At 46.6% G+C, this 17625-nt stretch overlaps 1 protein-coding gene across 1 annotated transcript in view; it reads right to left on the bottom strand.

Moving 5' to 3' along the window:
- Window positions 1-1050: 1050 nt before the first annotated feature.
- The window catches only part of TCF19 (transcription factor 19), a 59831-nt gene continuing 43256 nt past the window's right edge, over window positions 1051-17625 (bottom strand). The window contains exon 3 of the mRNA XM_078641731.1: window positions 1051-2022. Within this exon, the coding sequence (XP_078497857.1) occupies window positions 1794-2022 (229 nt within the window). The 3' untranslated portion in view covers window positions 1051-1793. The remainder of the gene's footprint in view (window positions 2023-17625) is intronic.

Genomic DNA, 17625 nt, shown 5'->3' with positions numbered 1-17625 from the left:
GGTCAGCATATTTAAAGGTGCAGATGCAGTTTTCTAACTTATCAAATCCTATCCCCCAGAAGCACAAATTCCTGGTTTATTTTTCGTCTATCGGGTTTTCATTCTCCTGATTTCGGTCTAATTTACGTTTGTCAACAGATTCCATTCAACTCCGTAGTACAACACAAGATATAAACTCATTACAAAAATTTAACTATGTATATCTGTAGAATGTGTTAGAGGTCCCATGCGAGGAGAGTAACTCCACAATTTGTCAGTATTGAGAATAACTTTCACTATGGAATATAATCCAAGAAAAGGTTGGAAAACCTGTAGAAAATGACATTTTGTTTACTCATTTAGCCCAAGGCTTTTCCAGAAATGTCCATTGGATAGGACACCTGGAAAGGACAGAGTCCATGTTGACAATCTGAACCAGGTAACCTCAACTATTCCAATTTAATTAAGAGGCTACCAATAGATAGGTAGGCTGCGAGGGAGGCAAAAACATGGATGAAAACGAGAAGAACTGTTAAGGGTATCAGTCATGACCCAAGTAACCCAGAGTTGGTGGTACAACCAATCTCCACCCCAACCCTCCGGGATGAATGGCTTCAGGCTAGCCACTTTCACATTGGATGGTCCTGGCTACAACTCTGTAGCCTGCAGCACACTTAAGGTAAAGCATTTGAGGGCAGTGTGCTACAGGCAGATCAGGGTGGTGGCAAAGCCACACTCAAGGGGCTGTGGAAGGTGCAAAGTTGTGCACAGACGTACAAGGCTCAGTGTACTGCATCACAGAGTGTGGAAGCCACTGTGTGCATTACTGCATGTAACATGCCTCTGGCCAGTTGCCCTTTTCTGCTGGGGCAAGCTAAGCGCCCATAAAGTGCAAGTCCGGTTCCCCTCACCAGTATGTGGAGTGTGCAGTATTGACACAAACAATAATAAAAGTCAGACCGTACATTTATTTCTTCTGTCGGATACCATTCAGGACACCGGAATCCAAATGGTCAGCTTGTTAGATTATTGCCCAGAATCTACAGGAGCAAATTATATATAAAAAGTGACAATGGTTTAAGAACTTCTTTTATTTCACAAGTTACCCTATGAAATGCACCAAACCTCTTGAAGACATCAGGTGCACGTGTAGTTTTTATTCAAAAAAGAATCCAGTCAGAAAACTCCTTACAGCAAATTTGGAAAACTCCAGCAGCAACGGAAAGCTCTGTGGTTAGGACACTTAGACCAGCAGGTGGATCTTAAGCGTCCAACCAGAAAGACATTCTTATCCAACCTCTCCCTCTTCGACAGAAGATAAGAGGACACCCATCTAATTTTTTTTTTAATTAAGTAGTAAAAGGTGGCTGTTTGGAAAAAGATCACTACAAACAGAAGTATGCTCTGAATCTCAAGTACTGGCCTGAGCTACTCACCTCTCCCACAGCACGGCTTATAAAAGGAGCAGTGTGTTGGCAGGGTAGATAGTATGAACTCATACTCAGCCCACCCAGGGTAGAATCCCATTTCCATCAACTACTTCTGTTTGAGGGCTTCTGCAGGGGTACTCTACTCCATACCACCAGCTTTCTGCCCACCTCTCCTCCATAATCTCAAATTGGGCAGACCCTTACATTATTTCATCACAACAATCAAGCATGTTTTTTGATTTCTTCTAAGAGTCCCAAAGGCCCAGTGTGCACAGGCTCGGAAGAGTCACACCTCCTCTGAAATCACCTTCCAGGTCCAGCTGCGTGTGCAAGTCTTTTCCAATGGTCACCGTGACGGACACCTCAGGTGAGGAGTCCAGGTGTTTACGTGCAGCCACAGTGGAAATCTGCATCCTTGACCGCATTGTAGTTACAGCCCACACAAGCCAGGTGGTACCAGGCATCACAGTCGTCGCACTGCACCCACTGCACAGTGTCATCTTGAGGCAGGTGGCATCGCTCTGCAGCACACTGCTCCACAGTGTACAGGGTCTGGGTCTGCACCTGGCAGCTGCTCCACGGCGGATGCTTGCGAGGCCGGCCCCGGCGCTTCCTGAAAGAAGACACAGTGCGTGAGGGCTTCTGCATGCATCAAGCCAGTAAAATATGCCACACTACAAGGATACAAAAAAAGAAACAGCTCTTTCGAGTCCTTAGTTTATTAGTAAAGATTATTTCACTTTTCAAATTATATTTACGTTCCTGTAACAAAGAGCTTTGTTCTTAGCAGCAACTTTTCGACCCCTCAACTGATAGGCAGGGAGCTCTGGCTCAGAAGAGACTGTCAAGCGCTTGGTGAGACGGTCAGGGTCCTGAAAGAATCTGCCTGCGCCCTCGCAGAGCCATATCACTCGTGAAACTGGTCATCCATCCACCTGAGGGCTGGGGGTAGTAGACGAGTTCATACAAAGAGCCCAGTTAGGATTAGCCTTGAATTCCTTCATACAAGGCAGAAAGGAATCAAGAGGTGCTACAAAATCCCAAAGACAATTCCCACTTAAAGGAAACAGCAGCATAGCAGAAAAATAGGTCCAAAGTTTGTAGGCCAGATGAGTCTCAGAAGACATGAAAAACATCACCAGCAATGTTTAGTGCAGGGCACTCTGGACTATCTGTACAGGTCACCTAAGGATGGAACACGTTTCATACAAGCAAGTGTGAGCCCTGCACACAGAGCAGGGCACCAGTACATTGAATATGCCTACCAGTGAAGGTAGTGCTCCCAACTAAAATAATGGTATTTGCATACTCAATGCCAGATTCTATGGTACCCAGAGGAGAGGTTTAGGCTGCTCTCTCTGCACTTTATTTCATTTTTCTCCAGCAGCCATTTTCCAAGAAGTCATTTACATTACAATACTACATTCCCCATGAACAGTTGGGGGAAAAAAGAAATAGAAACAGTCCATCCAATCATAACGCAGTCCTCAGTATAATGGTTCTTGTATTATTGTAAAGTAAATAACTTTTTGGAAAATGGCGCTGGAGAAAAATGAATGTTAATAAAGTGGAATGAACAGCCTAATCCTCGCCTCAGTGTCCTTACAGAATTGAAACTTTACGTTAGCTAGGACATTTTTCACATCTATAGATCCTGGAATTACAACCAAAATTAAAGTCATCAAGGTCTGTGTATTCGCTCAATGCTTGTTTGTTGCTGGCGCACAAGTATGGGGGATCTGGGCAAGTTCCCAGTAGTTCGATCTGGGTACATGACACTGGGGTCATTCTCTTGTTGCTGCACAGACAAGTTTACGACTCCGGCTTCTCTGAGCAGCAGGTACATACCAGGGTCATATATGCCTAAAACAGGGCAACTCCACATCCAAAGGGCTTTCAGCAAGGCATGCTTGCATCATGCCACCAGTGCACAGGCCAGATCACACATCGGCCTGTGCCTGGTGTGTGCGAATGATCAATGGGCACAGCCTGGCGGAAACCGAGGAACTAAAGTAAGTCTTCAGTTTGTCTTCTCTTGGTAAGAAAGACCTGCAAGAACCCATCTCTAGCACAGGCCACAGAAAGACGCGTTTGCAGAAAAGGAATGAACCTTACTGACTGCAATCACAGCAGAGCTGTGAGAGAGAACATTAATTAATCCAAGAAGTGCTAGGACAACACCATCATCAGAATCAACACTTGGAGTGTAATTCCAGAGGGACATCTTGGCAATGAACTACAGTACCCAAATGGGAGGCACATACTCCCAGCAACCTTCAGGAGAAGATGCAAAGGGGAGTGGGAGTCACCTTACGTCAGAGAAACTGGAACAAGCATTGGCAAAGCCAATAGGTTTTGTATATGAGATCTACTCGCTTTGCTGGAACAGAACTATGCAGCCACTAATCAAATTCTGTGGCGTGGAATGGAACTGTGTAAAGTGGAGTAGCATTGTGTGAGAAGAGGCAAACAGAACAGACTGGTGGAAGTTTAAACCAAAGGTTTTCCAAAGTTGAAAATCGTGAGCACTAAAACAACTCTCAGATGTTAGGGTAGGGCGATCGTGGCAGAAGAAGCGACACGGAGAAGGGGCGGGAGTCGGGAAGAAGCGACACGGAGAAGGGGCGGGAGTCGGGAAGAAGCGACACTGAAAAGGGGCGGGAGTCGGGAAGAAGCGACACTGAAAAGGGGCGGGAGTCGGGAAGAAGCGACACTGAAAAGGGGCGGGAGTCGGGAAGAAGCGACACTGAAAAGGGGCGGGAGTCGGGAAGAAGCGACACTGAAAAGGGGCGGGAGTCGGGAAGAAGCGACACTGAAAAGGGGCGGGAGTCGGGAAGAAGCGACACTGAAAAGGGGCGGGAGTCGGGAAGAAGCGACACTGAAAAGGGGCGGGAGTCGGGAAGAAGCGACACTGAAAAGGGGCGGGAGTCGGGAAGAAGCGACACTGAAAAGGGGCGGGAGTCGGGAAGAAGCGACACTGAAAAGGGGCGGGAGTCGGGAAGAAGCGACACTGAAAAGGGGCGGGAGTCGGGAAGAAGCGACACTGAAAAGGGGCGGGAGTCGGGAAGAAGCGACACTGAAAAGGGGCGGGAGTCGGGAAGAAGCGACACTGAAAAGGGGCGGGAGTCGGGAAGAAGCGACACTGAAAAGGGGCGGGAGTCGGGAAGAAGCGACACTGAAAAGGGGCGGGAGTCGGGAAGAAGCGTCACTGAAAAGGGGCGGGAGTCGGGAAGAAGCGTCACTGAAAACATGAGCCCCCTCGCGGCCATCGCACGCCAACACAACCTCAACATAATCTCCTACGCCGACGACACCCAGCTGATCCTCTCCCTGACCAACGACCCCGCCGCCGCCAGAGCCAACCTGCACGAAGGGATGAGAGAGGTAGCCGAGTGGATGACGACCAGCCGCCTGAAACTGAACTCCGACAAGACGGAGGTCCTCATCCTGGGCTCCTCGCCCTCCGCCTGGGACGACTCCTGATGGCCCCCCACCCTGGGCACCGCACCCAAACCGACGGACCACGCACGCAACCTGGGCTTCATCCTGGACTCATCCCTCTCCATGACCAGACAAGTCAACGCCGTCTCCTCGTCATGCTTCAACATCCTGCGCATGCTACGGAAGATCTTCTGGTGGATCCCCACTGAGACCAGGAAGACTGTCACCCAGGCCCTCGTCACCAGCCGACTGGACTACGGCAACGCCCTCTACGCCGGAACCACCGCCAAGCTCCAGAAGAGACTCCAGCGGATCCAGAACGCCTCAGCCAGACACATCCTCGACATCCCACGAAACAGCCACATCTCTGGACATCTGAGAGACCTGCACTGGCTCCCCGTCAACAAAAGAATCACCTTCCGTCTCCTCACCCACGCACACAAAGCCCTACACGACCAAGGCCCGAGCTACCTAAACAACCGAATCAACTTCTACGCTCCCAAGCGCCACCTCAGATCAACCAGCCACGCCCTCGCCGCCGTCCCCCGCATCCGAAGAGCGACAACAGGAGGAAGGTCCTTCTCCTACCTGGCCGCCAAGACCTGGAACTCCCTCCCGACCGACCTGCGCCTGACCCAAGACCACCTCTCCTTCAGGAAGAAGCTCAAGACCTGGCTGTTCGAGCAGTAACGGCACCCCCCCCTCCTAGCGCCTTGAGACCCTACGGGTGAGTAGTGCGCTCTATAAATGTCTTGATTGATTGATTGATTGAAAAGGGGCGGGAGTCGGGAAGAAGCGCCACTGAAAAGGGGCGGGAGTCGGAAAGAAGCGTCACTGAAAAGGGGCGGGAGTCGGAAAGAAGCACCACTGAAAAGGGGTGGGAGTCGGAAAGAAGCGACACTGAAAAGGGGTGGGAGTCGGAAAGAAGCGACACTGAAAAGGGGTGGGAGTCGGGAAGAAGCGACACTGAAAAGGGGTGGGAGTCAGGAAGAAGCGACACTGAAAAGGGGTGGGCGGGAGTCAGGAAGAAGCAAAACTTAAAAGGGGTGGGCGGGAGCCAGGAAGAAGCAAAACTTAAAAGGGGTGGATGGGAGTCAGGGAAGAAGCAAAACTGAAAAGGGGTGGGTGGGAGTCAGGGAAGAAGCGATACTGAAAAGGGGTGGGTGGGAGTCAGGGAAGAAGCGACACTGAAAAGGGGTGGGTGGGAATCAGGGAAGAAGAGACTGAAAAGGGGTGGGAGGAAGGGAAGAAGCGATGCTGAAAAGGGGTGGGTGGGAGGAAGGGAAGAAGCAACACAAAAGGGGTGGGGGGAGGAAGGGAAGAAGCAACACTGAAAAGGGGTGGGTGGGAGGAAGCAACACTGAAAGATGTGGGTGGGAGTAGTATCACAGACAAGGGAGTGGGGGGGAGAAGAAGAAATAGTACCTCAATCACAGCGCAAACAACAGACACTAATTAAGATGAATCAATCTGTGATTGGTCCATGCTCCACTAACAGAAAAGGAAGTGAAACCTAGAACACCCCATGCAGAGAACCACACAAGCGTGGTCCGTGGGCGAAACCTAAAAGTAGTGCCTCACAGTATCCAACTGAGGGGTGAACATTCCCAGCAACCTTCAGGAGAAGACCACAGTGAAAAGGATGTGGGCAGAGAATTTAAGGACAACTCCAATCACAGAAGCCACCACAAATGACCACTGAAGAATCTTCCAATGGCATGGGGTTATTCTTTAAAACTGTAACTGTCCATTCTTAAGTCTTAAAAATACATACCATGATTTACAAAACGTTGTGTACCGTCTGAAAAATTATAGATCGAATCATAGCATTCTCTTGGAAAGCTATGCAGGCAATACATAAGATTCAGCCTTCTTGTTTATTATCTTAGTTGGTCATCATAATGATACTTCTCATATGTGACTGTACAGTATTTCAGCGATTTCTTAGTACACTTTGTATGAACCATCGCAATGCATTTTGGTCAGAGACTCTTCATCAGGGGACTGTCTCCTGTGAGTAAATAGTTCAGTACTGAATTCATTACCAATTTATTGTGGAACTTCCTTTACTTTTAGAAAAGGTTACTTCAACCTGAACGGAGTGCAACAGAGGGACACAAAGTACTCTGACTTGGTGCTTTATTCTTCAATCTTTCATAGATTCACATGCCTGAATCATTCCCTGTCTTCGGAGTGGGAGTCCAACGGTACATAAAAATAGCAATAAAAATGTACATAATAACCATACCATAGGCAACATAGAACCAGGAAGTAAAGTAGCTAGAAATTAAAAGGAAAAAACTTCCACATTTATGACTAGTCCAAGTCATTATATATAGTTCAAACTACAGCAAATCAGACAACAGCACCCTTCAGAATGTTCTCCTCAGAGGATCAGGCTCTCAGATTTTCTCGCACAAGTGTGATCCATAGTGAAAAGAGCATAGAAGAGCCTCTGAGGGGAGGTGGGTGGGTGGGTTGCATGTGAATCCATGAACGATACCAATAATGGAGAACCACAGATTACAGGTAAGTAACTTTTGTTCTTCTCCAGTATTGGGGTATCTTTCATAGATTCACATGCCTGAAACAGAATAGAAAGCAGTGAATCCATAATGATGCTCGTGAGATCATATTCATCACATAAGCATATGTAGATGAGACATTATGCAATAACATATGGATAGATAGATATATATACAAACAATCATAGTCGATATGTATCTGAGAAATACCAAAGAGGAGGAGGGAAGAACAGAGGCTCACCGTATTTAAAAAGGTTACCGCTTGTCCCACAGACATATCTGCATTACTGGCCGCTTCCATACAGTAGTGTTTGGTAAAAGTGTGCGTGCTGGACCAAATTGCAGCTCTGCAGATTTGATGAAGAGGCACACCAGCAAAAAGAGCAGTAGAGGAGGAGCTTGCTCTAGTAGAATGCGCTCTCGGAGTGGTTTGTAATGATCTTCCTGCTTGCTGATGACAGAAACAAATTGCAGCAGAAATACAACAAGCTATGGTCTTTTTGGATACTGGGTGTCCCTGGCGCATCTTCCCATAGGCCACAAACAGCTGATCAGATTTTCGGATTGAAGATGTCCGTTGTAAAGAGAATTTCAGACATCTCTTGACGTCAAGGGTATGCAAAGTTCTTTCCGCAGGTAATTGAGGATTAGGAAAGAAAGTCTTTAAAATGATCGGTTCATTACGATGGAAGTCCGAAGGTACTTTAGGCAATAAACTAGGGTTAGTGCGTAGCACTACCGAGTTCAAGGTGAGTTAAAGGAAAGGCGGTTTGATAGTGAAGGCCTGAATGTCATTGACCTGCCGAGCTGATGTTAAAGCCAACAGCAGAGCCACCTTCCAAGATAGAAACTTCAAATCCGCGCTATGAACAGGTTCAACGGGGTGTCGCATAAGCTGTGCAAACACCACGTTAAGATGCCAGGATGGAGGTGGACCGCAGATGGGAGGAATCATTCGAAACAATCCTTTGAAGAACTGCTGAATGATCCTAGCAGAATAAAGAGAGTTTGAGCAATCTTGTTAAAATCTTGAGATAGTCGCTAAGAATACTTTAAGAGTAGAATGGGAAAGGACTGATCTTGCTAGATGTAAAAAGAAAGGCAAAATCTGGTCCGGTTTTGCATGGATTGGATGAATGTTGGTGGCTTGACACCACAGGCAACATCGCTTCCATTTAAGCCTGTATGTCTTAATAGTGGAAGGCGCCGTAGCATTGGCTAAGACTTCTTTAGAGTCCGCAGGAATGTCTAAGTGAGCGAATTCAAGGAGTTCAGGCTCCAGGCCGCTAAGCGCAGAGATGCAGGGTCCGGGTGGCAAATCTGTCCCTTCTGAATGGATAGAAGGTTCGGTTCGGTTGAAACTGAATGGGATCGCATTCAGAGAGCAGGAGGAGTTTGGTGTACCAGAACGGGCGAGGCCACCTGGGAGCTACGAGTATTAGGCGACAAGGCTCCTTCCTTTTTGGAGAACCCTAGGAACCAACAGTATCGGTGGGAAGGCGTAAGCATAGATCTGCGACCAATTCATCAAAAACGCATTCCTGCACAATCCTTTGTGGGGAAGACAGCTTGCAAAGAATGGGCATTTGTGGTTCTGACTGGTCACAAACAGGTCCAGATCGGGTCGACCCCACTCCTGAAAAATTCAATCCAACATTGGTTGATGGAGCTCCCACCCGTGATTGGAAACTGTCTACCTGCTGAGAGAATCCCGGGAGATTGCAACGTCCTCGCGAACATGGACTGCTGACAGGCTGATTCGGTGTCTGAGCGCCCAATCCCAAATATGCTGGGCTTGTTGAGACAGCAGGGCGGATCTCGTTCCTCCTGGTTTGTTCAAGTAGTACATACTTGTAGTATTGTCCGTCCTGATCAACACTGATGCTTCAAGAATGATCGTGCAAAAAGATTTTAGGGCCTGGAAGATAGTCCGCAATTCCAGAAGGTTGATATGCCACGTCCACTGCTGAACGTCCTATTTGCCACGGACTGTCAGCTCTTGAAGGTGTGCTCCCCACCCTTCAAGGGCTGACAGTCCGTGGTGATGAAGAAACTTGGAGCTTCCTCAAGGAATGTGCAGCCTGCTGCCACGTTCCTCTTGCAAGTCCACAAGTGTAAGGTTTCTCGAATCCAAGGAGTGATGTGGATAACATCGTCGAAGGATCCCAAAACCTGCAACCACTGGTTGTTGAGCTCCTCTTGCAGAGGTCTCATTTTGAGACGGCAGTTGGGGGACCAAAGGAATGCAGTAGTTGGGCGAGTTTGCAAATCTTCAGTTGCCGTTCGTTTGAGACAAAGGCGTGTGTCAGCTGAGTGTCTATGGTGGCTCCCAAGAACAAAATCTTGAATAAAAACCGGTTTCTCTTTGTATTGTACTTAGATCGCTTTTTTTCCTAACATCAAATTTATTTGGGAAAAAAGCTCAGTGAGATGAGCTGGAGGTGGGCCTTTGGGAGGAGAATTTGGAGGAATCTTTACGAACTCTAGAACTTGGCCTCTGGCCACAATGTCCAAGACCCACTTGTCTGATGTTCTAGCTGACCAGTTCGTGTAAAATTGGGAGACTCTTCCTCCAACTTTTAAAGGGGTATGTGGTAGAACAGGTGGCAGTGGTCACTGTTTCTCAGACGTATCACGTCCGCAGTAGGAAGACTTTCTCCTGTTTGGTGAATAAGAGGTATTTGGTTGCCGTCTGTAGGATTGTTGGCACTGAAAAAAGTAACGTTGGTTACTTTGATAGGACTGGTACTGTCTTTGTTGATTATAACCTCCTCGAGCAGAGAAGGATCCATGACCCTTAGCGCCACGAAAGGGCGACTTCAAAACTGGTGAGTACTGAGAGATCTTGCAGTCTCGGTATCCTTTTTAATGGCCTGGAGGGCATCGTCAACATGTTGACCTAAGAAGGATTCGCCATCAAAAGGCATATCAATTATTTTTGCCTGAACCTCCTGGCGAAATGATGTGGATTTCAACCAGCCTTGTCGCCGCAGGACTGCCGAAAAACCTGTAGACGCAACAGCCACAGCCAAATCTATAATCTCAGTAGAGATACATTCCTCCTCCTGCAGGATCTTTAGTGCTTCTGATTTAGAGGGCTCAGGCAACATGTTGATGTAGGGAGAAATGCCCGACAACATTTGTCTGTCGTATCGGCCTAGGATGGCCAGTGAGTTAGCAGCACGGACAGTCATCGCTGTCTAGTCGAAACCTTTTTACCAATGGCGTCCAAGCTTCTGCCAACCCGATCTGGAGGAGCTGTAATCGGAGAGGAGGGATTTCTCACTCTTCGTTGTGCTGCCTAGGCGATAACAGAATCAGCTTTAGGCTGACCTATGAGGCATGCCTGCAAATTGTCTAGTGCTTTGTATTTCTGGTCAAGGGGTGGCAGGACCGCAGGAACATAAGCAGGAGCTTTCATGTCTTTTAGTCCTTCCCGCCAAATGAAATCAATGATTGGGATAGTCCGTACTTGCTTCTTCGGTTGATCTCTAAAATCGTATAGGAAACAATCATCCTTCTTTGTTTCCATAGGAAGGAGGAACCGTTGTGTAGCCCTCTACATGAGAAGATGAAACCCTCTGATGTCAACTGGAGGAGAATCAATGGGAGCAGGAGTAGAAGGAAACTGAGTTTGTATCTGGTAATCATCCCACTCCGTAAGGAGTGATCTGGCGTCCAATTCTCCTCCCCCCCCATTGTCATCTGTGGTGTGAGCATCAAGAGAATGATGGGAAGGTACCGGAAAATTTGGTCTGGGTCACCAAAATGCAGAAAAAGATTGAGGAACCGGTGTTGGCGGTACATTAGAAGCAGATTCAGATGGCGGGAAACGGCGATAATAATCATCCAACATGTACTGTAGATTATTTAGCAGAGCCAAAGGCATTTGGGCCGTAGGGATAGTATCTGGAGCTAGACAAAGTCTCTGGGGAGGGATTATCCTCGTGATCCACCTCCTGATATTTAATGAATAATTCAGAAGGGCTCCTGTCTGTACGAAACCTATCACCCTCATCAGATTCCTCATCATCCTCTCCGTAATCCAGAAACTGTTCAGGTAACTCCAGAGGAACTTAGTAGGGGAAATAGGAATTAGAGAGAGTGCCTCCAATGAAGATCCACGTCTTTGCAGCAAGGAAGGCGCTGTTAAAGGAGGCAACGTCGTAGACGATGTAGGAGATGCTGTAGATGCTGACCAAACCTGTAATGCTGTACATGAAGATAACTGCAGCGTCGAGGAGGGAGCCCTCGACAAAGTAGTCGTCGACTAAGTTGGCGTCAATTAAGTTATCGTCGACTAATCAACCGCCGACGATGAGGCAGCCGTCGATGAGGCAATCATCGACTATACCATTCTAATCTTTGTCGTCGAAGGGACGTCGACGGTAGATTTCACTTCCTTCGTCAATGGGGGAGAGAGTTGGCCTTACGGCTAGGGCGGTCGACCTTGAATCCGGGGAACTGGGTTCAAGTCTCGGCAACGACGCTGAACATCCTGTGATTCTAGGCAAATCACTTAATCTCCCCCTGCCTAACAAAAAAAAATGAATGTGTCCTCATGTAATGCAACTGGTGCTATGTAAAGCGCTCGGATACCCGATTCGGGTCAAGTTTGCGCTACATAAAACTCTGTTAGAAACAAACAAGAAAAAACGAGACTGGTTTCACGGAGACGGATACCAGCGTCGATGGAGAGGATGCGGACGACATGATCATCTGAGGTCTTGGCGACGAGAAAGTAGCAGTCGACGTCGTCATAGCGTCGACGGTAGGCTTCGTTGACGAAGATGTTGTTGAGCTAGTCGTCGAGGGAACCTGTTTCTGAGGTAAATCCTGGTCAGAAACTTGTTTTGAAGCCAGAGACTTCGCAGTTTTTCTCGGAGGCATAGTAGGCAGAGGTTTACTCTTAGAAGGTGGAGGAGCCTTTTTTGAAGTGGAAGCAGTTCAGCACTCTTAGAGGTGTGCTGTTTTTTCGACACCTTAGCCCCAGGAGAAGATAAATCCTCGTCAGCAACCCTCTTCCTAGAGGAGGTAATCTTACCAGAGGCAATACTTCCAACCTCAGATAAGGGGTTGTCTTGATCTTTAATCTACTGTAGCCACAGAAGTAGGCGTCCCTCTCTGTCCCTGAGAGTCTTTTGAGGGAAGGTTCTGCAGATCTTGCAGTCACTCACCTGGTGGTCAGGATGCAAGCAATAAATGCCCTTCTTGTGGGGGTCTTCAGAAAACAGCCGGAGCTGCCCACAAGATTCACAAGGTCTAAAGCGATTTCTTGAAGAACTCATCATGAAATGAAGAATTCCTGAAGAAAACTGAAAAGTACGGAGCAGAACTCGAGGAGACTCCCTTCACACGACTGAGCCTCTGAGGAGAACATTCTGGAGGGTGCTGTTGCGTGATTGGCTGTAGTTTGGACTATATATAATGACTTGGACGAGTCATAAATGTGGAAGTTTTTTCCTTTTAATTTCTAGCTACTTTACTTCCTGTTTCTATCTTACCTATGGTATAGTTATTATGTGCGTTTTTATTGCTATTTTTATGTACTGTAGGGCTCCCACTCCGACGAAGGGGAATGATTCAGGCATGTGAATCTTTGAAAGATACCCCAATACTGGAGAACATCAAATTCTTCGCAGACAAATGCTCACAAACAAAATACATACGGAATGCTCTTTTGGTGAAGGTTATTTGCCTGAGATCGCCTTCCCTGCTGCTCTATGCAATAAATCCCAATTACACCAACATGAGCAACGGAGCTATGGTTATCAAACTTTACTCATCCACAATGTTCATTCATGGAGACAGATGTATGGAAACATTGGGGCAGGACACTTTACACAAATCCGGGGCCATAAACTACTGAGGTCAATGTTAATCCAAATATCTCTACCTCTAGACTGTAGAGCAAGTGCCTTCCACCCAGTAGATCGCGAGCTACCAGTTGCTCGTAGAAACTTTGAGTAGTTCCCAGCCTTGAGTTCATTTTTAGGTCTCGCACCTATCGATGCGCGCAAGCGCATCGAGCGGAGCGAGAATTCAAGTCTGCAAACTGCTCGTGAAACCACCAGCTTTTTTGCTGGCGTTTTCACGAAGTTCACGTGAACCACGTGATCAACACGAACGCGCATCAGCCTCCCTCCCTCCTAATTGCATCTTGCCGCAGAGCACATCAAAGGGCTTCGCCCAGCGTGCGCTCTGCGGCTTCTCGGCTTCTCCTCCCCTAATTATTCTCTCGCCTTTTACACGGAGGCGCAGCAGACATCCAGGCGGATCCGCCTCGTCCTCCCCTCTCTCCCCGCACCCCGCCTTCCATGGATTTCTCCTCCCCCTCCCCAGCCAGCTTCCTCCTCATGGCTTCTTCTGCATTAGCTGACTTTAATAGGACGGACTCCGACCGGTTACATGAGATCAAAGGCCACTTGGAAATTGCCTTACTAGAATTTTACGTAAGTACAGCATATATTCCAAGATTATTTCTCTTGTATTATCAGTGCGTGCACTCTTTGTTCATACTGTGTTTAGGCCCCATTACATGCTACATTATTAGGAAGGGACGGGGCTGGAGGACGTTTCAAATTTCTCTACGATGATGCATGTTTTTCTTACCTAAGCAGCTTCTATTCCCGGTCGAAATATTAGATGATGCTTTGTGACTTGGCACGCATCATGTGCCCCGGGTCTTCTTGATTTGATGCGTGCTCGTCTCTGATGGAAGAGTGCCTTCTTAGGCGGTACTCGTCATTATGCCTATGATTTCCCACCCCAACCCCCCACGGTTTCTTTTTAAGGTCTGAAAGGCTGTGCGCCAGTGATGCAGCAACTTCTACAGCTTGCTTTGCGCCTGGTGCACCCCACGCCCTGTTCAAGAATGTGTGAGTGGCGTTGAATGGACAATTCACTCTATTCAACGCCACTCACACACGCAACGCCACTCACACACGCAACGCCACTCACACACGCAACGCCACTCACACACGCAACGCCACTCACACACGCAACGCCACTCACACACGCAACGCCACTCACACACGCAACGCCACTCACACACGCAACGCCACTCACACACGCAACGCCACTCACACACGCAACGCCACTCACACACGCAAGGAAAGGCTCTGGCACTGACAAACTCTCTCAGAAGGTAGTGAACAACTTGTAACCCTGAGCTCATCCTCATTTCACACCTTGAGAATTATGAAAAAGCTACTTCCATACCTTCTATCCGATATTCTTTTTAAACATTACTTTAGCCCTGTCAAAACTTGATTACTGCAATGGCCTTTATCTAAATAGGCAAGAACAGTACCTGAATAAATTACAGATTTTACAGAATGCGGCAGCCAGGTTACTTCTTCAGATCCCCAAGTTTCAGTCAGTCTCCGAGGAAATGCATAAACTACACCGTCTGATAGTCAGGAAGTGTGTCAAAATTAAGACTCTGTATAGCCTACAAGGTGTTGCATGACATCAGCCCTGAGTTTCTAAGGCAAGCATTTGTTTGGTACAAACCCACTAGAACCCTTAGATCGTACTGGGAGGAAGAAGTTTAATTGTGGGCACAGTCAAGAGTTGGAATCTTTTTCCACCACATATTATGGCTTTAACTACTCTGCTCTCCTTTAGAAAGGAGTTGAAAACCTAGCTCTTTAAGAATTGGGTGTCGTTACATAGTTGTGTTCGAGCAAAGCCATCGCACCTCCGGGTATACGAGTGCTTTAGAAATTGCTTTAACATAACATATCCAGGTTCCACACAGTGCTATCACCTTAGAAGTTGTGTGCCTGTGCCTCAGATTTAACTGCTCCTTTTAAACTCCCATAGAGTCCTATTCTTCACAGATTTCTATACCCGACCACACAGCGTTCATTGTATTATACTGCTCTGAACCTATAGATGTTGCCTATTATTGAAAGATTCTCAATGCTTCAATAAAAGGCCTCAGGGTGGACAATATTTAAAAAGACATTTTATACTGCAAGTAGAATGTTGTGCATCCTCTGGCTGTTAATTTCTTTTGTAAACTTACAATTATCTTGCTTTTAGGCGTATCCATCTATCCTTTCCATTTTTTAGGTCAAGCCTAGGCAGAGCATGCCCTGCTCTGCGAGGCATGCTGTATTCAAGTATAGACTTGACGCCCCACCCACTCTCCGCCCATATTGGTCATTGGCTTGTGTCACTGTCCTTGGTGAATGTTGGCTTCTAATTCGTTAATAGGCTTGTTAGTCTCTCCCTAGTACCGCCTTGCCTTCCTTTCTAACCTGCCATGAGGACTGGCCCTTTTACTTCTGTTACAAGGTAGCTCTTCTTTAGTCGGTAAGCACTATTTTCTTTAACAATATTCTCCTACTGCAGGCACAACATGCTTCCAGCAACATTAAGCGCACCATGCACGCTTTCACTTTCCAAGAAGCTCAGGACAATGATGGCCGCTTATTTGAAATGAAATAGGTCTCGCATTTACAAGAGTTTGAGCTATTGGCATTGTAAATGTCCATGCCTTTTATTTATGCATTAATTATCAAAACATAAATAAAAGGAATTGCCATTTAAATGCCAATATTTTAAACTCTCGCAAATGTGAGACCTATTCCATTACAAATGCTAGACTTTTACTTCTCATTCTCTAGTGCTCTGAAGCGACCATTTGGCACCAAACAAGTGCTTTATAAATAAAAGAAATGTGAAGTCACTATTTAGAGTAAGGGTCTCTATATCCTCGGTCCCGCCCACTCATCAACATAGGTTACATATTGGGTAGGTACACACTATATAAAAACTACAAATACTCAAACCTCAAAAGACCCATACACAGAATTAGGTAGGCACTGGTCACAGTGGCCTGACATTGACAACTCGCCTAACTGATTGGAAGCAATGTTGTAGGCACACATTTCAAAACAACTGGCTTTAACAAACTGTCAAGGTCAAGCTGGCTACTGACAGAAGGGATTAGTGTTAGCCGGTGAAGAACAGCACTAGGACTAGACACCTGCAGCAAAAACACCTCCAGGAAAAGGCTAAAGACAGGGAATTTAAATTATCGTTTTGGGTGGCCAGAGCTTGCCCAGCAATAAGATGGTCACCACTGCTTATAGCTCCTTAACAATCAGTTCTTTAAAAATGTAAAGGAAGGAAGAGGTGAATTATGTTTTTGTTTGTGGATTACTCAAACCAAGATTGGTGGATTTCTACAAGGGTGATGCATACAGTGTTGCTTTACAATGTACTTCTTGGTATAAAGTGAATACAGAGATTTAAACCATAATAATATAATGAGAGAATCCTCTACGTGTATTCACCAAGAAAACCTTCGGGACCGGCTAGTTATATCACAAATGATATTTCTCCTGGCCAGTTCAGTGCTCCACTAAAGTGGATCCAGCTGCAACCGGCTGCAAGGATCATCACCTTGACCACAATGCAAATGCCACATGTTAAACCAGACAGCCTTAGGGTGGTCTCCCCCAACTTTTAGTCTGTCTCCCTCCATATTTCAGAGCTCCTTTTGGCTGACTTTAAGACTCTACGCACTTTACCACTGCTAACGTGCTTGTGTGCTCTCCCATAAAACATGGTAAAATTGGTTCACTCCAATTGGCATGTTTAATTTACTTACACATCCCTATTAAAGTGCACTACATGTGTCCAGAGTCTATCAATTAAATGCTTCGAGTAGCCCCTTAACTATAGCTCAGGTCTACTATTGCAGGGCCTGCTTGTGCAGTTCACATCCCCTTTGACTTAGCCTTTGAAGCTACTTCCCAAGCTTTAAAATCCTCCTTTATTACACCCGTCACCCTTAAGGTAGGCCTTAAGTAGCCCTAAGGGCAGTGAGCCGTGTAAATAAAAGGTAGGACATGCACTCGTAAGTTTTACCTGGCCTGGTAGTGACAAACAGCTCAATTCGTTTTCACTACTGTGAGGCCTACTCCTCTCAAAGGATAACATTGGGATTTCCTTAACACACTTAAGCTGCACTTCCTGATCAGAAAGGAATAGCTGCATTATGTTTTATATCTTTGGAATGGTAATGATAAATCTTCATTACAGGTAAAATTGGATTTAACATTACTTAGAAAATAATAACAAATGATGGCCAGAATGCTGAACAAATCAAACATTCCCATTAAGTTAGATGTGGGTTAAATACATTGTTTTATTTTTAACACCACTCCAGTTTGAACCCAGCCATATGCAAATCAGTCTTGACCCTGCTCCTCATGGGAACAGTCCAGAGCGAA

The sequence above is a fragment of the Lissotriton helveticus genome, chromosome 5_1, assembly GCF_964261635.1.
Source record: "Lissotriton helveticus chromosome 5_1, aLisHel1.1, whole genome shotgun sequence".
Taxonomy (NCBI): domain Eukaryota; kingdom Metazoa; phylum Chordata; class Amphibia; order Caudata; family Salamandridae; genus Lissotriton; species Lissotriton helveticus.
The sequence above is the reverse complement of the archived record's forward strand: the minus strand, read 5'-3'. Positions and strand labels throughout refer to the sequence as shown.